The sequence below is a fragment of the Pagrus major genome, chromosome 16 (assembly GCF_040436345.1).
Source record: "Pagrus major chromosome 16, Pma_NU_1.0".
In the NCBI taxonomy this organism is placed as follows: Eukaryota; Metazoa; Chordata; class Actinopteri; order Spariformes; family Sparidae; genus Pagrus; species Pagrus major.
Genome location: NC_133230.1, coordinates 3,306,780 through 3,328,179, shown reverse-complemented (window position 1 = coordinate 3,328,179; position 21,400 = coordinate 3,306,780). Strand labels below are relative to the sequence as shown.

The following is a 21,400-nucleotide window of genomic DNA, read 5'->3' as shown; positions in this document are numbered from 1 at the left end:
TTCATTGGATCATACTGAAGTTTATTCATGTCACTGCTGACAGAAAGAGACGAGAACCGACCCAATGAAGAACTGATGGTTGTCGTGCCTTAAATACACAAAGCAAACGACTGTGAACAAACTAAAAGTAAACGTGTAACTGCATAAAAACATTAAGATTTCGTCATTAGACTGTCAACAAACATAAAATCTTATTGTTTTAGAAACTCACACTTAACTTAGCTACGAGTCTTCACTGTTAACGTTGTGTAAACGTCTGAAACATCAGGTCAAGATTTATAAAACATACAAACAACTTTTACTTTTCTTGTTTTAGAGTCTGTCCATCGACTTCCTGTTGCTTTGTGAAAGAAAAAGCAAATGTTTGTGCATTTAAACAACAAGAACTTTTGGTAAACGAGGGTTACAAACAGTAAAATACTAAATAAAATCAACAATTATTAAGTGTTGCTGTAACATCGTCTCCATCAGTTCGTCTGGACTGACGTCATTAAAGACGTCTTCGGCTCCCAAATGACACAAACGACACCGCAGATGTATAAACACTTGATTTTATTCTCAACAGAATAATCCAACAGAGGGGTGTAGCAGAGTATCTTCAGCGTAATAAATGCAGCGGAGGGATAAAAAGGATGTAATCAAGGCGGGCATAAAGTGCAGGTACAAACACTGGCTGAGTCGTGACTTGGTGACGATCACACGTCGTGCACACTTACAACATAAAAACTCAACGTTCACGTACAAACGGGACGGTGTGAGGCGGCTGCACGGTGAATCTAACAGTCTTTACTCAGATTCATTCACTTAAAGGATCATTTTTAACATGAAATCCAGGAAATAATGTGTTTTTTGATCATTATCGTCTGCTAACCGTGCAGCCGTCTCATCCGACTTCATAACAAACAGCTCTACGATGGAAGAACAGTGTTGTTGGTGCGAACGTACAAAAAAAAAAAACACCTCCGAGACAACATCGACACATAAAAACCTCTCCATCCTCCTCCGTCTCTGGTCCGAAAGCCTCGAAACCAAACGACTACATGTGATTTATTTTTTAAATTCTTAGGTGAGCAGCGTATAAAAATAAACTTTATGTCACAAAGTGGAGGTGGAGGTGGCGGATACGACAAGTTTAAATCACAAAAAAACGTCGATACGACCCGCTCTGTGCTCCGTTAAACCACCTGAAGTTTCTTTCTTCGAGCTGCGAAAAAAAACAGGGAAGACTCACAGATGTCTCTAATTATCGTGGAGCCAATCATACTTGGTAATCTCAGCGAAAATGTAGCACATAGTGTCAACGACTGGACAGATTGGAGGTCGAGCATGCAAAGTCTTGTCTCAAGGTCCATTTAAAAGCGTGTTAGAGGACGCTGAGTTGAGATTTCTGCGTCACAAATCTTAAATTCACAAAAACACTTCATGCTTCGGCGAAATAATAAAAGTGTTTAAAGAAACACGACTTCAATTTGTTATAAAAACCTCAACAGCGCCACAAATTCACTTAAGTTTTCCTCCAACTCAAAACAGTTTTAGAGTTACAAGACTTAAAGATCGAGCTCGAAGGAAAATCAGGGATTTGTGGGAACTGTGACAACATCAGGAAGCGACGTGGCATCACAGAAATGTTTAAATGTCTTCTGATCGTCCTGGTTTGTGCCGCTCGTGTGTCACCATTTTATTTGAAGCAGAAGGTCTGAAGGTATTTCCAGAGTCCCCAAAGACTCATCTGAACATCTGGATCACAAAATATCCAGTTTTCAGCGTAAGAAAAGACGATTTTTAAGGCTTTTCTTAAGTTGCAATACGACGTGTACAGAAATTATTGGATCAGATGTCGTTTTCGGCTCGGAAACAGGTTAAAAAACTTTATTAACGCAGCAGACAGGATATCTTTAATCTGATGGTGAGAAGAGTTATTGAGGATTATGGAAATACTATCAAGAGCAGTAAGTGTTTAAATTTTAGGCCAGGTTGATTTGCAACTTCTTGCTTAACAATTGAATAAAAAATATAACTTTTCCAGGAGAACAGCTTCGTAACTCTGTGAGGAAAAAATGTAGTGATAAAACAAAAGAGGCACAAACCGGGACGAACTCTCAGAAACCTTTTTAACGCAATAAACATTGATCGGGAGAATATTTCTTCGCTCGACACTTCCTTCCTTGTTTACGATAGGTCCTCGGGAAGCACAACTAAACTGACGAACCAAACCAGAACCGGACAGCGTTTTGGTTGATGGAAGGAGGTGATTTCACGTCTCTGGACAGCGAGAAGAATAAAAACCGGGAGAAGCCGACTCTGTTCGGGTCTGAGAGGAAGGATTAAAGGAACTACCGTTTACAAATGTTACAAAAAACTATAGTCATACTTCAGCTTTGAAAATCATGTGAGTACGTACACGCCTCGTGTTAAAGTAGGAATAGTTAACAAAATAGCTTATACAAAACCTCAATACATGAAACTACATTTAAAGCATTTATTTATGTGTGTGTGTGTGTTAATGCTTCACCTGAATCAGTGAATAGTCTGTAGTTTCCTTAGACGACGACGTCTAAAGATTTAAATCTGTAAATAGTCGCAGCAGAGAGCAGAGTCGTTAAAACGATCCACAGAGGAGGAGCAGAAACACGTTGCCTGGACTCGTGACAGCAGCTCTGACGGCTTCGTTTAAAATCTGTGATGTTTTTTGCATTTCAGGAAAAGTCTTCTTTATCCTGCGAGTGCATAAAAAATGCTCTCTGAGGCTCCTGGGTTGTTTTTAAAGAGATAAGGCCGAACAAAACATCAGTGAGATTTACTTTAAATTAAACCAAAGTGGCCCTGAAATGCAAAGAGCATCACACGCAGCTGCTTTTCTGTCTGTGTTAAAGGGTTTTATGGTGGATTTATCCTTTTAAAAGGAACAGTTCACCCAAAATATGACAACTACTCCCCCACATGCTGATGGAAAGTCAGGTGAAGTTTCCACAAAAGGTTTCTGGAGCTTCACATCAAAACACCGTTGATACCAAATACTGGAAACAGCCGTCAACGTGTTGTTTAAACTCTCTGAGAGATAAAATGCAAAACAACTTCTGTTTGACGTCCGTTTTGCTCCTTCATTCTGACGCACATGAACACAACAGAGTCGGAAGAACGACTTCAGAGGAGCACGTGAACGCAGCATTACACTGGTCTCGGTCGTGACTATTGATTTACACCCTCGACACACAAACTCAAACTTTGCTGACTTCAGGCGAGGTGCACGCTAACGCTTTTACCTTTCCAGCTACAGTGAAGATTTTGGCTTAAAAGAGGGCGTAAAAAAACATCTTTGCATATCAGTTTGAGATTTCAGGCCTTCTGTAGACTTGTATTACACCGGACGAGCTGTATGGAGCCATTTTATTTTTTATATGCAACGATGTTTTGCTGTGAAGCTCCAGAAATGTTTTGTTGACTACAAACTTGAGTGGACAAATTTTCATTTTTGGGTGAACTGTTCCTTTAACTTGCTTTATCTGGACGATCTGGGTTCAACAATCAACGATCCGTCCTGCTGCAGCGAGACGTTCAGTCCCTACCTGGTTCTGTTCAGCTGACCTCTGTGGTCGACGGGTCGGCAGAATGACAAATAAAAAAAACGTCCCTACAGGGATCCATAAAGTGTCTCGTCACTTCCTCCAGAAAATAAAATTAAAAAAAGTGACACGCTGAAAAAAACATTATCAGCAGAGTATAAAAGTATTGTGTTGCCACGGAAACACCTGTGCCTGTATCCGAAGTGTTTTACTGCATCTCTGAAGTTATGAAAAAACGGTTTATGAAAAGCTTCGACGTCACGTTTCACGGATGTTAAAATGTCAACTACAAAATGTCGCCGGATCGCGTGGCTGAAAAAAGAGAAGTTAATCCAAAACAATCCTCAAATGCGAGAAAGTAAAAGAACCGTATTTAAAAGTCGGAGCCTCCGACGATCGACAGGCCGCCAACTCGTGTCGGGAAGCTGCGTCTCCTGCCGTTAGAGAAAAGTTTAAATCAAAGATGTAAAATGTAAAAAAATTAGAAGGACTTGTTGGTAAACATGATGTACAAAGTACTCGTTATAGAGGTAATAAATTGTTTTGTTTTTATATAAACGTTTCTTGCAGAAATTACCGAGAACTGATGAGGAATCAGACGGAGAAGCAGAATCAGAACTGGCGTTAATAAAAATCCAAACGATACCGAACCCCAGTGAGACGGGGTACAAAAACACTTGGGTGTGCGCCGCCCAGACGCTCGGTCCGTCACTGGTCCCGAGCCTCGTACAGCAGTTTGGCCGCCTGACAGACAAACATGAAAAACGTGTGAACGCAGGACTTCTGTAACTTTATCTGTTATAATAAGTGAACATACGTGAAGCGGCAGCACGAGCGTCTGCTCCTCGTACCTTGTGCATCGCAGCCAACCATAACGAGGCCACCTTCTTGTCGTCTGCCGCCTCCATGCGGAGCTGCTGGGCGTCCTGGGAGCCCATCGGCTTGTAGTGGAGCAGCATGCCGCTGGCCCGCGACGTCCCTCCTGCACAGAAACACACCTTCAGTAAGTAAACGAGTAACGTGTCTCGTAACGTCTTTACGAGGAACATTTCCCGTCACATTCCTGCTGCTGCATTGGATCACAGACAAAGATGTGTAAAGTCTCGACGACATCAGTTACAAAAACTACAAAAAAATGATGAACGCATGCAGAAGCTGAGATGTCAGAGGAACAGACCAGAAACACACAGCGACACAATGAAGCACCGAATGATGATGATAAAAACTGCCAGCACGTTATGAGAAGTTTGGGATGAGATGCTTCACTGCTTTGAGACACAAACATGCAGGATGCAGGAAAACACACGAGGTCGACTGTCCCAAAAAGCACCAACATCAAAGTGTGGGCTGCAGTCTACTGGTGGACCAAAATAACTGTGTAACGACGTTAAACGACTATTAAATATTTATAATCAAATATTTACTTTAAGAAATAATCAGAGCTGAGAAAGAAGGGAGTTAAATTAGTCTTTATTCTTCATTTATTGTCGGGAAAATACTTCTTTAAGTCTCACGTGTTGATCAAAATTTTGAAGATTTTCCGATTTTAAATTGGGTCACTTCATTCCTAAGTTTGGGAACGTCTGATTAAAGGAATATATAACATTATACAATATTAAAGGGACGACTGTTTGCTCACTTAAATCCAACACAGATCACATGTGTGTCAGGTGAGAACCTCAAAACAAGAAGGTAAAAGTCAAAACTTTTGAGAAGCTAAAACAATAAAATGTTTGTTAAAATGTTAAAAAATGATGATACGAAACGATTAATTTATTATTAAAATAGTTTTAGATTTCTGTCAATGGTTTTTTAAATACTTTGTGTAATTTAATCGATATTAAAACATCAGATTTTATAAACTCTTCATATGTTTTATATTCAAATCTTCACTGGTGAAGTAACTAAAGCTGGAGTAGAATAAAAAAGGGAGGAGGAGTTTGTCGCGGAGGAGTTTGTTGTTGTGAGGATGTTTTTGGGACTCGGAGACGTAAACAAACAGAAACACTGGTTTCATTCTCAGGCAGCTTCATGCAGCAGATGAAAAACCAGACGTGGAGACAGAAGGAGGGATGTGAGCGACGACGACGAGCGAGCGAGCCGACACCAGAGTGAACCAACGCTAACCTTCAGAGATATACTGACTGTCCAGCAGACTGGTGTAAGTGTGAATGTCATTCTCTGAAGCCCAGAAGAAGAAGAAGAAGAGCCGGAGAGGAGAGAGAGGTTGTTAGTGTCGGATTAGAGATAAAACAGGTTTAAATGTTAGTCAAGAAGTTTCTCAGGAGGTTCGTTTGACAGGAGTTTGTGCGTCTCACCTCCTGGACTCGACCCGTCTGTCAGAATCTGCATGCTGGAGATCCGAGACAACTCCACCTCGAAGTGACTTTCACCGTCCAGGAACAGATACCTGATGATTTAAACATAAACAGATAAATAAATAAGTAAATCTGTATCAGTTTGTGTTCTTTACTCCTTCTACACTTCACTCAGTGTCGTGATGACATGAATATTATTTATTATATTTACATTTTCGGTTTGTTTCCAGAGATATTACCGAGTTTAAAGGATCCTGCTGCTGTAAATATTTAGCATCGATACAATCCGTACAGTACGATACTTTTTAAAAAGCTCACCTGTGGTTGTTGGAGAGCCGACACGTCATAGTTTCAGACTTCTCCGACGTTCCCAAAGTGACGACGAAGGTGCCGCCTGCAAACACAAAAACACAAAAAGTCCACATCTGATGAAGAGAAAAGAAAAAAGAAAACGTTTTAATCATGAAGACGGTTTAACAGTTTAAACCTCCGATTCATCTTCACTGCAGCTTTAACCGACACACATTCACGTGGAAAACGTCACAGAGACACTTTCTGCTTCGTATCGTCTTTTGTGTGAACTTGTGCTGAGCGATCGATCATCAATAATAAAGCGTGAGGCCCCGGCGCGCTGCAGGCATTCAGCCGGTCGCCCCCCCACCTCCCCGCTGCAGCAGCTCCGGGCTGCCGATGGATTTTTCATTAAGAGGCCGACTGCTGCGTATTTATAGCCGCGCACTGACCCACACTCAACAACAACACAATGGATTATCAGGGCAGGAGGAGGCCACGCTGATGGATTATAAAACAGAGGATCTTTACCGTATACAGCGACGTGACAGATGAGAGGCTGCAACACCGAGTCGCTGAAGAGATGAGCTGCTTCTCAAAACTACAAAATGTGATAATAACCCTTTAAATAAGTTAAGAAGAGCTGAAACAACTAGAAAATTGATCAGTTGAGTCAAAACTGAAGTTAACCAATCACAGATTTAAGTCTTTTCTTTGGGTTTTAGATCGTTGCTCAAATAAAACAACTCATTTTTAAATATCTGAATGTCGTTTTGGACGAAAGGAAGTTAAAATAAAAGATTTTCTGACACTAACTGAGAAAATAATCTGCTGGTTATTTGACTTATTATCATTTGCAGACTGAGAACAAGTTAGTTAATTATAAAACAACATCATTGAAGGACGACAGACAATATTAAAATAAGATTTCTGCTCACGATCGCTGCTGCGTTGAGCCGATAACTTCCAGAGCTGCAACCATTAATCGATTAGTGGTCGACTATTGAATTATTCAGCGCCTATTTCCATAATCGATTAATCAGTTTCAGTTATCTTTTAAGGAAAATAAATACATTTTCTGATTCCAGCTTCTTAAATATGAATGTTTTTTTGAATATCTTTGGCTTGTGGACAAAACAAGACATTTGAGGACAAACTGATCAATGTTTTTCACCATTTTCTGACGTTTTTGAGATGTTTTTAATCGTTTCATAAAGAAAATAATCAACAGATTGAGCAACATTGAAAGTAATTAGTAGTTACAGTCCTCATCATTCTCCAACAACTCAACCCCTGAAGTCTTGTGGACGTTCACACACTTATTCAAGCAGTGTTGCATTAGAAAACATCAACTTCTCACCTCCGAGCAGAACTTTGAGCTGTTTTTCGTAGAACTCCATCTCTTTCTGAGAGACGAGGCTGCACTCGGCACACTGCCGCACCGGGTCGACGAAGCACATGCGAGGCAGCACGACCTTCTTACTGCAGCATTTATCGCAGAAACACCGGCCGCAGCGCCGACAGTGATGCTGCGGGAAACAAGGCAAAGAAAACATGAAGGCGGTTTATTGAAAGAAGCGTCTGCTCTGCCATGTGAGCGACGGGACGTCAGTCAGCAGAAAATGCAACAGTTTTGGCCTGAAAGTGATTTTTTTTAAACCAGAAATCATTAAATCTTTGACACAAACACACTGAGGTCAGCTGGTGTCTAAAAAATCATGAGTACAGCACTTTTTAAAAAGGAGGACAGGAAATAAATCACTTTCGACACATCTCAGTCCTTCATTTAGTGAACTTATAAACTCTACAGACGGCCGAGAAGTGATTCAGAGGACACGGACTTCATGTTTCTGCTTGAAATAAACAGAGTTGGTAGTTTAAAGTCTCCTGTGCTGATTTTACTGTGAACAGAAAGTATTTTCTCGCACTTATGCAAAGAAATCGGGGTCAGAAGGAGCCGAGCAACAGACGTACATTGTTATTATGTCAGTAAGACACGTCACCACAGAGCCCTCAGTGTGTCTCCGTGCCAAAACAAACCACCAGAAGCCAAATGTGGAAAAAAAAAGTCGACTCATGTTTCACCACAGACGAAACGAAGCCTCGAAATCTTCAGTTTCTACGTGTTTCTGTTCGTTCGGAGGAAGACACAGCTGAGATTTGTTGTCATGCAGCGAACAGAAAACAGACCTTTCTTTTGATGAAGTCGAACTTGGTGTCACACTGCATACATCTCGGGCACTGGAAGACGAGGGAAGAGGAAAAACAGGATGTTACACAACGTGCTGAGCTCGGTGGATTCGAGTGCAGCGGCAGCTCGAAATGTGGACGGACAGACACCGAGTTATTTTACATTTCCTGCGATTAATCATCAAGAAAACAAGTGTTTATGTTACAGGCAGCATGTTGGTGTCGATGCTGTAAGATAAATATGTAAAATGTCTTTAAATGGCCAGAAAACTCAAAGAGGAAAAAGAAAACGAGGCAATTTCAGACTCTTAGCTGCAGATTAATTTGCAGCTTATTCACAAATAAATGAATCTTCAACAGGTTGTTTCGTTCCTGGGTGTTTTTACTTATTTGTCAATCGTCTTGTCCTTCGTTTCTACAGAAGGATGAGTCTGTCTTGACGTGTTTTTGCTATGTTGCAAGCCAAATTTCCCAACATCTTCGTTGTTTTTTTTGATTTACGCAATGAAATTAAAAACTTGAATGCTGAATCATAAATCAAAGAGGTACAGACACACAACGTTGTGTTGTTGCTGTGAGATAATTATGTAAAGAAACACTGATTACGATCACAGGGGACAACAAAAACAACAAATATGCACATTTGCGAAGTTAAAACCTGTTGATTTTTGACCATTTTGCTTATAAAATGATTAATGCATCATCAGAACAGCTGCAGATTCATCGTCTGCTGGTTTATAACAAATCTGAGACTAATTGTTTCAGCTCTGTCTGTTTTTGGAGTCTCTCTTTCTAACTGACACGTCTTTTCTTTCGTTTCCACTGAAGGTTGACTCTGTTTTGACGTGTTTTTGTTATGTTGCAAGACACGTTTCCCTCTGCGGGACAGAAAACACTGACCAGAACTGAAACATGCACAAATCATCAGAAATAAACAGGCTGCACAGTGTGGAAAAGACTGTTTACAGCCTGTTTTTAGTCATTTCTGGGACTGTTTTGCAGGATTGTTGCTTGTTTTGCAAGTTTGGTATCACTGGTTGGACTTCAACACTGTCACTATCCTGCCCTTTCCTCTTATTTGCAGATGAAGCAGGTGAGAAATGATTAACTCTGCTGGCTGCAGTTCACTGTCAGTCTGTACAAAGTGCCTCTCAGCTGGTGTTTGTCCTCCTCTGCCTCCTCCTGCAGCTTCACAGCACCGACACAAACACAAAAGTCACGTAGACAAGCAGGTTTTTAACTGGGAGAGAGGAGCTAGCATAGCAGCTAGCTTAAAAATGACAAGCTACGTCCGCAGCTAGCGCCCAAAACAACCGGATGTGTTGTCACTTTAACCATCTCTGGCGAAGTTAAACCTCATAACTGCGTCTGACAGACGGTTTTCCAGCTCGTAAGCTGCTGGTTGTTTGGTTAACAGGCTTCAGGAGCTGCCAGGGTCGCCGTGTCTGCCTGCAACGCCCAGTCCGGAGGCTAACAGCCATGTCCAGGGCTGCTGAAGCTAGCAGCAGTTAGCATGGAAGCCACCGGAAGTGAGGAGAGTGTAGCTAGAAAATAAGAGCACTAAACCTGGACATCAAGAGAGTTCAGTGCATTTATTTAAAAGTACTTTTACCTCACATTGTAACATCAACTTTAAGGTTTAAGTCATCTTTAAGGTTAATAATACATAATATTATCAACTAACTAACAAATTATTGTGTATTATTATGAATTAAGCTGCCAATCAGTATATTAAGTGATAAAATTACCTTTGCCACCAGCAAGATTCGTACTTTTGGTCTCTTTTGGTGAAGCTGCAACCAAAAACATCGGGCTCTACTAGTTTATTGACTAATAATTCATCGTATTTCATGAGTTTCTTATGTGTTTTTCATATAAACTCTTTTTCTGAAAAGTAACTGCACCTGTAAGATAAAAGTAATGGAGTAAAAAGTACAATATCTTTCAATATTTAAGTGAAGTAAAAGTATTAAATATGACATAAAGGAATAACTCATGTAGTCCTATATTGTTCTTGTTATTCTATAGTTTATATTTTGGTACATTTATATTTTTGTCTTCTATTAACTATTTGGTTTTTAGTATTAGCAGCACATCTGATTCTCAAAACAAGAGTATTTTAATTAAGCAAGATACCAAAAAATGAGCTGAAAATGGCTGAATAAATGTGAAATTAATTAATTAATTTCCCTCATTAAGTTTCATTAATTTAAATGCATCAGTGACATTTAAATAAAGACTGTGTGAAATGTAAAACTTCAATGATTGTACTATTTAATGGCTAAAATGTTATTAGTGTACACAAAATACATTGTTTAAAAGAGATTAAAGTTAATTAAAGTCAATTTAAAACCATCCCTTCATTATAATTTTGTCTTTTTAGCTGCTAACGATGAAGATTTGCTTGTCAAAATAGCGCTTTTATTTTGAAAACATCAACCGGACACGCTACTGTTAGCATGCTAGCTAGCTTCCCGCTGCTCTGATAGCCGCCCGCTGTCAAAACAAAAACCCTCCGCCTCCGCCTCACCTCTTTGTCCGGGACCCACTGCGGCTCGTCCAGGGAGAAGGGGCTGCTGAAGGCGCCGTTCTCCGGCACCATGCGGAGGCCGCTGGGGCTCCGGACCAGCTTCTTTCCGTCTGGCACCGCGGACATCTTGGTTCGGCAGCTGTTTCTCCGCTCGGTACAGTAGAGACCAGCTCCCGTCCGGACACGCCCCTCCAGCCGCCGACTGACAGGCCGATTAACCAATCAGAGCGCAGGAGAGGAGGGGAGGGGGTGATGTCACGTGGTGCGTTCAGGGGTGTTTTGATTTTACAGCCTCCGTGAAAACACAAGGCTGCAGGAGGGAAACACTGAGGTTTCTTTGTTTCTGACTGCTGATACTCATCAAAATTCAGTCATATGTTTATTTATTTATTTTTCTGAGGAGCTCAGAGGGTTTATTATCTGATCGTGCTGATAACAGAATGGTTACAGCTGTGTGAAACTTCCTTTTCTGCTATAAAAATATAATATTCACGAATAAAGAACGATAAATAATGTTAACAAGTTCATTTTTTTTGTTAATTTAATGTATTTTTAATACTTTGTCCATCTTATGTTGCTCATCTCGAGCTGCTTTGTACAACATATGCAGACTGATATTGTCTAGATCTGTATAAAGTTATTTAAAAAGCTTTCTGTTGGCAAAATAACACATTATATTATTAATTTAGCTATTAATGAGGAAGTATCAAGTCTGGTGAAAAAAAAATGCTTCCATGGAAAGAAACTACACATTCTTATCATGCAGATTTTGTTTTTAAATCCAAGGCAGTGAAAACAAGGATTAAAAGTCAGTTTTATTTATTCTAAAAACATATTTTTTCATCTTTTTTTAGATAAAAATTGGCCTAGATTTAGATAAAACCTGAAGACTATTTGATATTGTGGTTTAATTGAACTATTCAAGTGTAAAGTATATCATAATTTGAAGGATATACCCTTTGGTGCTTAACACCCACAGCCTTGACGGATGTATCTTCAGTCACAGAAAAACAAAAAATGTGCAAGAAAAATGTGGATAAAAGTAATTTTATCACCTTATTTCTGAATATTAAAGGATTTAATAAGTTACTACAGAAGTCCTGAGCAGATAAAACATTAAAAATCTCAGTACAAAAGTCATGAATTCGATCATTTTATTCAAATTCAGTTGAGCTGTAAAATAATTTTGCTGGACAAACTTTTTAATGAACTTTAGTCATTAAAACAAAAAGACGTAGTGGAACATCAGTTCTGCAGACGAACGAGAAGCCTACATGTCTGAGAGAGCAGCAGTTACAGAGGACGAGTAGTTTCATGACAGCCAGTCTCATCCAGGAGCATCTTGTGTACATACAACACACACACAGCGGACGCTTTGATTTCATATTCAACACGGAGGGTCTTTAAGATAAACTGCATCTTACACACATTAAAAAAACAAAAAAACGATGGAGGACAAGTGCAACTTGACATTCAAACTTGTGTTTAATAGTTGTTCCCGTAAAAACTTTAGATTTAGGAGAGCGGAGGATTTAAAAAGGACGGACTGCGAGACCTTCACTGCTTCAACAAGAAAACAAACACAGACTCAAATAAAACCTGTCGTTGTTTCCTCCGTACGTTTACATTCATATTTAAAAACCTGATTAAAAGTCGTAGTTTCAGGACAGATTTTGAAGTTTTCCTCGTGTGATCATCAGCATCAGGCTGCTGCAGTTTGTCCTCTGCAACGAGGCGAAAGTTTGAGCAACGTCGACCTAAAATCAGGCAACAATTTCTGTGTGAAACGAAACATTAGTGGGAAAATATAGTGTAGACAGAACTGTGTGTTCATACGAATACATGAGAGAGAATAAAGAGGAAAAATGTGTTTAACTTTGGTTGAAATACGTCTAAATCGTTACAAAAATGTAGTGCGACAAATTATATTTTCCTGTTTTTTTACCTCAAACAGTAAATTGCATCAAATAAGTAAAACTACGGAAACAAGAAAAGGCCAAAAAGATTTGAATCTTATAAACAAATTAATCCTTAATTGTTTAATTTAGTCACCACTGAACATAAAATGTGGGAATTTACATACAACTAAAACTTCAGGGTTCAAAATATTTTACTTTTGCATATTTCTATAAACATATCCCCTCAAAAACATAATTTTACTGACAAATTCAGATATAAAATTGTGATCTAGAAACCAAAGTCATGAGAAAATGATAATATTAATCAAGTTACACCAAAATTCAAGACGATAAATTAAGATTTTTACGTCAGGTTACGTGCTGTGATCCAACTTAAACACTTAAGACGGAAACTCAAACCACATAAATTCAGATTAATTAATTTTAACGCATAACATTTTGGCCTTTCTTTGCTTCCGTATAAAACTAGTTTGCATTAAATTTTCTGTAAACAACATTCAGGACATCAAAACTTTAACTTTGTGTCACTTTGTTGTCAGTTTCTGAAGTGTTTCCTGTCCGACGTCGCTCAAACTGTCGCCCGGTTCATCAGACGTCGTTAAGTTATGTGCCTCGTTACTTTGTGGAGCCTCGTTACAGTAAAGACAGTCAGATAATGAGGATTAAAAGAGAGAACAAGCACAGAGCAGGTTGATGATCAGACTGATCAACAGTCAACAAGAAGCTTCAACACTCGACAAAGTAAATAAAATCAACATTATACAGAAAAATTCAAAAAGAAATTAACATCTAACAAAATTATTGCCGGCACGCCAAGTTATCAAATCTATTCAGCGTTTATATATATTTACACTTCAGGGCTTCATGTTTGCTTTTCATTATCTGGGACGAAAAATGGATTTCAAGGACGATGTTTTGGAACGAAAGCCTTCAAGTTAAAAGTCAGAATCAGAATCAGGACGGTGAGACGAGAAGAGTTTTTCCAATAAAGGACGGGAACGTCAAACAAAAAGCTTATTGCACAAAAAACTACACGTTCATGAAACTTCTGCAAGAAAAACGACTCATTCTGCAGTAAATGTTGTCGTCAGAAAATCTGATCTATGTTTGGAAACGTTCTGGTGCTGATATCTGACTTTAAACAACATTTAAGATTTAATAAGTTTGGCTTATTTTGTTCAGTAAAAGAAAAGTGTTTTAAAAATAGATTTAAATTCAGTTTAAGTAGGTAAGGTACCATAAAAATTAGACACACCAGCTGATAAAACTACATTTTCTAAATGTTAATCAACGGGGTAAAAAGTTCTGTGTCACCAGAATAATTTGATAAATAAACATAACTTGGTTCCCTTTAAAGAAAAAAGATCATGTATGCATAGTGAACTTTATTTAATATAAAGGTCAATAAAACTAGAAACGTAAATCTCAGAACGACACTCAGTCGGTGAGTTTTGTCAGATTTTAAACGCTGTTTTATACAATCAATAGACCATTTTGTAATAAATCCTTCAGTATTTATACAAAGTTTATGATTATTTTGTGTGAAATTCAGTATTTTCATTAAGTCAGTTATTTATTCCAGTTTTTAAGCAACACTTTGGATGTCAAAGTGAATCGTAGTGAGATATATCTGTTAAATAGTTATAACTATCTGGAGAATATTTTGGTAATAGCAAAAAAATACACATTACATTTGCGACTTAAATCTCAGGCGTGACAATAACTATTTTTTAAATAATTCATAATTTGCACTTTTTTGGTTGGATTCGTTCAACTTTACTCGCGTTGTAAAGTGTTGTCTCGACTAAAAGAAGTAAAAAAAAGTTGTGTAACATTTCTCCGGCCGTCGCTAATGTGTAAAAAAAAACGTTGGAGTGGCGTTTAAATCTGCAGTCAGTGTGTGAAACTACAGCCTCGATCCTGAGAAAGTGTCGCCCGGCCTTCATGTGCCAACACGCGTCGTCGTCCTGCCTCGTTTAGGAAAGACAGCGCTGCTATTCTCAAGACTTTTTACAGAGAGAGGAAACTCTTCAGAGCAGCGCAAGCACGAACAAATAAAATATAATATACAAAATAAAAAACCCAAATGTAAACAGAGAACTTCATACATCAAAAAGCAAAATCTTCAATCAACACAGGACGGAACATTTTAGGAAAAGAAGAGCAGAGTTTCCGACACTTCTGTCTTGAAGGTTTCGTGGATTAACGCAGAAAATAAGGTCAAAACTTATATTTTCTTGATTAATCACAAAACCCCAGTTCAGAGCTTTCGCTGGAAATCTGCAGAGTGAACGCAGAGCTGAGAGCAAACGTCCGGGTCGGCCTACAGAAAGACGTCATTGCTGGACAGGGTATCTGCAGAGTCGGTAGTTTAAGTTATTAAAACATTTCTCGAGACAGAAGTTGAGTTGAAGTTTAGTGGGTGAAGCCAAACAGCTCCAGTGCAAGTTGGCTTTTTTCATTAATGAGTTACAGTATCTAAAGTTCGGTTAGACGGCGTCTTTCAAAATGAACTTTACTTGATAAAGATAAAGATCTACGAGTAGAGAGTAGAAGTGAACAACAGTGCAACTTTTGGTTTCACATTTCAGCTTGATAACGTCCCGATCGAACGCGTCCTCGACTGAACGTGTAGAGTGACAGTTTCCTGAAGTCGAGGCGAGAAAACTACTTGTTTAGATTTAAGGAAACGTTGTGATTTGACTTAAAGTAGCTGCATTTCTTACGTAGCTTCAGTTACGATGGTACGACTTAATTAAAATCATGACTTCCTCCTTTGCTGCTGTAAAAAACGACTACGGCCACCAGAGGTCGCCACCTCACAAGAAACATGGCGTGGGTCGTAATAAGCTGCTTTCACAGTCGACCTATAGAAACACAGTGAAGAGGCGATCGATCTTTATCTGTTTCAGCTCGGCACAAATTGAAAATGTGTAACTTCACCCACAACAATTAAACTGAACCGACGAGTTACGAGAGAAATGTTTGTAAAGCTTAAAGCTCGTCTCTGCGTCTGCCTTCATTCAAGCGACAGCATTAAATATTAAACAGGAACTTGATTTGAGAAGCGATCGCTCACACGTACATACAGTACACGCACATAGAAAAAAATAAAAGATATACACACTCAGATCAGAAACACACAGCGGGTCACTGCGTGTTCATTTTCCTCTTGTTCCTCGATATGTATAGATTTAAAAAAAACAACACCCGACATCCCCTCTGAGAGCACAAACCTTCAAAAAGTGCAACTTTAAAACCTGTACAGCGAGCACTTGGTGGTGTGATGCCGAGTTAAATGTGTGGAGATGTGAAGCGTTCACACTCGGCTGTTTTACAGTGAGGAGGGTCTGATGGTGGTGGACAGGAAGTGGACTCTCGTGACCTCCTTCACGGCCCGTTAACCTTCAACGCGCCAGGTCCGTGTGGCTGGCGCTCAGGTCGCGGCTCTTTTTCAGACGATTATTTCGTTCCTGCAGAAAACGTAGCGAGAGGAAAGTGAGATTTTGAGGACTGACGGCTTTGTCTACTCTAACTTAAGCTACATGCTATTAGCATGCTAACTATCTCAGACATAATTACAGAGAAATGCTCGTTCAGGGACTAAAAAGTAATTCAGTCTGTGTTGAAACGTGTTTTCTTCTCGATAACAAACGCTTCCTGAAGCTCAGTTACAAATAAAACATCCTCCCTGTTAATAATTTGTGTTGATTAGTCAAAATGGTGTGAAGTTAGTGTGTGAGTTACTCATTAGTGATAAATCTGACACCACAAATACTGACACACGGCCACAAAACTAAAACCAACAGAGCCTCAGCAGATACAGACATGAGAGAGAGGAGTGTAATAAAAGTATCTGCAGAAAAGTTGGTTTGTTTTAACCTTCTTGGTGAACTCGGTGGGTGGATTCACACTTTAATAAAAATGCTAACATCAACTAAACTTCCTTTCTGGCTGTCTGAAGTATTTTTGTGCTGGAAGCTGCTCATTAGTTTCTGTTCTCTAACTCCATTTCTGAACTAACATTAGCTGCTGTTGCTCAATATCCAGCCACTCGAGAACGTGCATGAAGTCACGTCCTTTGGACTGTCGCAGAAAATCTGACCTTCACAAAAAAAACCCACCTTATTAAAACTTTATTACCTTTATATAGATAAAAAAACGATTAATACATGTTAATTGCTGAAAATTGTTACATAGAGTTCCTTTAATTAAGTCAATTGTGTAATTTTTCATTACATTTTTGTTGTTGTCAGTCGTTTTTCATGTTTTGAACGTTACCTAACTTTAATCAGAACTTAATAAATTCAATGTTTTCACACGAAAAATTAGTAAAATGATAATTAAATTAGCAGTCAGTTAAATTTATGTCAAATATTCAGATTTTATAGGCTCTTCATGTGTTTTCTATGCAAAATTTTGATTTATTAAAGTAAATAAAGATAATAAAATATCTCCCCTCTAAACTGCAGTGGAGCAGAAGTAGAAAGTTAGATGAGAAGCACTTAAGTTGTACTTAAGCAATTTAAGCAATTTACCTCCTAAAGTCTGTTTCTCTCTCGTGTTACCAATGAATTTGACACATTTGCTGCATATTCTGCCCCAAAATATGTATTTAATCCCAGAGATTACAGATAAAGTGCCTGTAAACCTTAAACAAACCTTATTTTTTTAAGATCTGAGACTCTCAAACTTTCACTTTCATGTTCTGTACATGTCTTTAGGGTTAAAATAACCTGACTTTTGACCTTTTCAACAAGAGGTCATCACCCCGGCGGGTTAAAGACAAACCGACACACTCTCTGCAGATACACTCGGTCTCCTTACTTGGTAGTGGTCGCTCGCAGCCTTGTCCGCCACGTTAAGAACGCCCAGAGAGCTGGCTCGCTTCATGCTGCACCCAGAGCAGTGACATGCAGGAGGAGGTGGAGGAGGAGGAGGTGGTGGGGCGAGGGGTCAGGGGTCAGAGGTCAGAGGTGAGGGGGGGTGGAGAGTCAGGTGTGAGGATTTTTAGCTCAGTGGAAATGGTGAAGGTGTGTGTTGGTTAATGACATCCATTATATTTTCACACAAAGGTTTTTTTTGGTGGCTCGGCGGCTTTTTCTCATCCTGGTTATTAAATATTTAGTTCTGGTACCATTTTCTGTTCTGACCCAGTTTATTAAGTGGAAGATCTCCGTTGATTAAAGTCACTTTACAAACTATTAAACTATTAAATGTTCTTTATCAGAAAGTGGTACCAACATTTTTATGAACGTCACCTGAAGCAGTCTTTTACCGATCAGCTGTAAGTGGTGTAAACTGATGTTTACAGTCAGTGAAGTTCATGCAAACACCAACATTTCATGCATGAACAAAAACTTCAGTAGAGTTCAGTAAGTCAACACTGCAGAAACACGTCCATCCTGATCCAAGCACCGATTTACAAACGATTTCCTTTTAACGTGTGAACTTTTTGTCCTGGTAAAACTCCTTTTCTCCAAATATTCAGACTGTTTTTCTTAAACTATCACTACAATATTACATTTATCTTAAGATATTCTCAAAATATTGCATGTTTTTTCTGGGGATGTTACTCCTTTTTCCTCAAAATAATGTATTTTGTTCTCAATATGACGCCTTTTTTCCTCAAAATGTCGATTTTCTAACCACTTTTGCCTCGAAATATTAACACCGTAGAATATTACAACTATTTTCTTGAACTCGACATATAACGATAAAGATATCTGGCTTAATTTACTATCAGAAGGATAAAATAAACATTTTTGGGAGATACACATGAGCTAACGGGGTCTTTTGTTGGGTAGCATCCCATTTATCTCTCTCTCTCTGCTGTAAACTGTCAAAATGCAAAAATACGCAAACAAATAAACATTTCGCAGTGACCTGATCTTTTAAAACAGCGGCTTCTCCTTCTCCTTGAACTCGTCAGTGTTTCTGCTTCTTTTCGTTCACCAGATTAAAGTATCAGCACACGTAACGCCGTGTGAAAATGGACTGTGTTTCTGCAGTGATTTAACGTTACTGAGACCCGTCAGACCGATCCGGATGATGATGACGATGATGACGGCGGCAGTGACATCATCACGTCCATCATCCTGGAGGAGCCACGGAGAAGAGCAGCACGGAGAGGAAGATGGAAACCAAACAGTGAGCACACAGATGAGGCATGCAAGTCGACATTCAAATGAAAAAAATTTATTCATAAATAAAAACTTCATCACAGCATAAAATCCTGAACACAAACAGCCATGCAGACACGTTTGTCTTCCAGAGTCAAGTACACAAAGAAAATGAAAACAAATAAAAATCCAAAAGCCGAAGAGTCCGACGGACTATTATTCAAAACAAATTGAAATAAATAGCCCGGAGCCACAAAATGCAATAAATAGTCGTGACTATTAGTGGTTAAAACAAAAAGAAAAACAGGCAGCAAAACAAGCATGAAGGCCGTTCAGAAGCAGACATTAGTTTGTGTCTCGTTGCAGATGCTTTTCTACGCGTCGCCCGTCACAGCGAGAGTGAAGAGTTCCCACTTCATCGACTCCGATCTGTTCGTCTGCTGCTCGCTGTTAACTTTGGTTTCTGTTTCTATCACGTTCGGGTCGGATCATTACGACCTGATATCAGGACCACTGAGAGGAGAAAACTCGGCATCCCAAAGCTATAAATGTTACAACTTTTGTCTGAAGATTTATTCACATTACAGTTTTTCTCAGAATATAACTTCTTCATCCTGAAAAACTACAACTCTAAATATCACCACTTCTGTCCTGAAACAGTATTAGAGTATTGTCAGAAGATATTACGCCTTTTTTCTCCACATTACAGTTTAAAAGAAAAAAATATGACTCTTTTTCTCAAATACTGACATTTTCTGTAAATATTACAACTTTCTTCTGAAGTTTTATTACCACTATTTACTCGAAATATTCGAATATTCTGTTTAAATTACGTTTTTATGCCTTTTTCTCACAATATTGCATCTTTATCATCATGCTGAAAACGGCTATTTCTTGTAATATTTTGACTTTTAACTCAAGAAACTATCACGTCTTTATTCTCAGAATATTACATCTTTATTCTGACGATATAAATATTTTTCCTACATTTTTTTCTTGACGTATTACAACGTTTATTCTCTAAATATGAGACAATGTGTCATAAGATATTGTGACTTTCTTCTCATTTCCGCTTAATATGAAACCTTTATCTTTAGTTGTAACAACTTTTGCTTCAAAACATTAAAAACACTTTACCCCTTCTTTAAAAGTCAAGGTATTAAACCTTTTTTTTCTCATTACATCTTTAATCTGGACTTTAATCTCAAAATGTCTGTTTTTTCCTCCAAACAGTGGCTTTAATATTCACTAAGAACGGATCTAAACTATAGAGAAAGTTTAACAGTGTGCAGAGGCAGTGTGAACAGACCGGTAAACCGATGAAGTAGGAAAAAAAGAAACGTGTATGTGCCAGTAGAAGCTCCCTCCATCATTTCATGTGCAAACACAGCAGAGTTACACCACTTCACCACCAGCAAAGTAGAGCGAATCCCTTCTTTTATTTTTGGTTAGTACGCCGCCCGCCGCCCGCCGCCCGCCGAGCTGAAGGCTGCAGGGCCGGCTCGTTCCTCCGGGCCTGCAGTGCATAAAGTCAGAGTCGCCTGTGGCGGGTCAGTCAGGGTCTGTTGGGATAGTTACCCGGGGTTTTTGGGCTCGCTGTCTCGGGTCGAGCCGCCGCCTTTCAGCTTTCGGACGAGTTTCTCGCTGCTGCGGCGGATCGACGCTCGCAGTTTACTGAAGGAGCCGCTCCTCTTCAGAGAGCCGGAGCCGTCCTGATGGGAGACGGCACAGGGTTACACTCGTTCATACGCTCTCTCCTCTAACACACATGTATGTACATCAGCGTTACACCAAATCTTACAGTTTGCTTGTTGTCTGATGCAGATTTTCAAATAAAAAAACAGACTCAGGACTGCTTCTCGTCTGTAAAACCTGCACTGAAACCAACTGTAACTGCATTTTCATTGAGCATGTCATGTCCAAATTATTCTAAATACTGAAAACAGAAAGAGAGAACATGTATTCTCAATAATCGTAGGGATTTTGGGACTGTAATATATTGGTGGCAGTCTTCAAACGCTAATATACACACAAGAAAACAAGTGCACCATCTTCCATGCAGACTTTCATGTGCACACACGATGCTGTAGTGCAGAGGCACACTCGTGTGCAAACCAGTGAAGCTACGACTCAGTAATCTGTGCATTTGTACTTCCACACAGGTGAATTCACTTGTTTTGTTGCACATCCAGTGATGTATGTGATCAGCAACAGTTCTGCCGACCTTCGACCTCAGCAGCTCTAATAACACCTGTAATTAAAGGTTTCCTCCCGTCCTCTCTGGACCCGTTTAGCAGAAAACTACTTATAACTAGTCTAGACTTGATGTGAGTGATTTTCCTGCAGGTGATGTGGAGGCAATACCGTTTGGGACTGTTGTAAACGTTACATGAACTTTATGAACAGTGTGCAGCAGTGACACGTTTATCAACCCATTATTTAATCCACTGAATGAGATTTTCTGGCT

At 39.2% G+C, this 21,400-nt stretch overlaps 2 protein-coding genes across 5 annotated transcripts in view; both read right to left on the bottom strand.

The window, feature by feature from the left end:
• Positions 1 to 4,097: 4,097 nt before the first annotated feature.
• On the bottom strand, positions 4,098 to 11,026 carry zfyve21 (zinc finger, FYVE domain containing 21). Of its 2 annotated transcripts, XM_073482780.1 has the most exons (7): positions 10,893 to 11,026; positions 8,363 to 8,413; positions 7,533 to 7,701; positions 6,200 to 6,275; positions 5,882 to 5,973; positions 4,415 to 4,545; positions 4,098 to 4,307 (listed from the first exon to the last, which is right to left on the bottom strand). In XM_073482780.1, exons 1-7 carry the CDS (start codon positions 11,016 to 11,018, stop codon positions 4,272 to 4,274), a joined length of 681 nt encoding a protein of 226 aa, XP_073338881.1. In that variant the 5' UTR covers positions 11,019 to 11,026; the 3' UTR covers positions 4,098 to 4,271. The 2 variants fall into 2 exon arrangements, with proteins under 2 accessions (XP_073338881.1, XP_073338882.1); XM_073482781.1 differs by lacking the exons at positions 4,098 to 4,307; positions 4,415 to 4,545 and adding an exon at positions 5,640 to 5,744.
• A 1,006-nt stretch (positions 11,027 to 12,032) lies between these two features.
• The window catches only part of klc1a (kinesin light chain 1a), a 43,870-nt gene continuing 34,502 nt past the window's right edge, over positions 12,033 to 21,400 (bottom strand). Inside the window, exons 14-16 of one of the 3 annotated variants that reach the window (XM_073484256.1) lie at positions 20,512 to 20,645; positions 17,639 to 17,705; positions 12,033 to 16,284 (exon numbers count right to left, since the gene is read on the bottom strand). In XM_073484256.1, the coding sequence (XP_073340357.1) occupies positions 16,219 to 16,284; positions 17,639 to 17,705; positions 20,512 to 20,645 (267 nt within the window). In that variant the 3' untranslated portion in view covers positions 12,033 to 16,218. Of the gene's footprint in view, positions 16,285 to 17,638; positions 17,706 to 18,815; positions 18,910 to 20,511; positions 20,646 to 21,400 lie in introns of those variants that run through there. The other 2 variants (XM_073484258.1, XM_073484257.1) reach the window with 2 other exon arrangements.

Excerpts from the sequence above, each read along its gene's own strand:
- zfyve21 (XM_073482780.1), bottom strand. The coding sequence starts at position 11,018 with ATGTCCGCGGTGCCAGACGGAAAGAAGCTGGTCCGGAGCCCCAGCGGC. Across the intron at positions 6,276-7,532 it reads GCTCAAAGTTCTGCTCGGAG|GCGGCACCTTCGTCGTCACT; the intron begins GTGAGAAGTTGA and ends TTGTGTTTGCAG. Across the intron at positions 5,974-6,199 it reads CGGCTCTCCAACAACCACAG|GTATCTGTTCCTGGACGGTG; the intron begins GTGAGCTTTTTA and ends TTAAATCATCAG.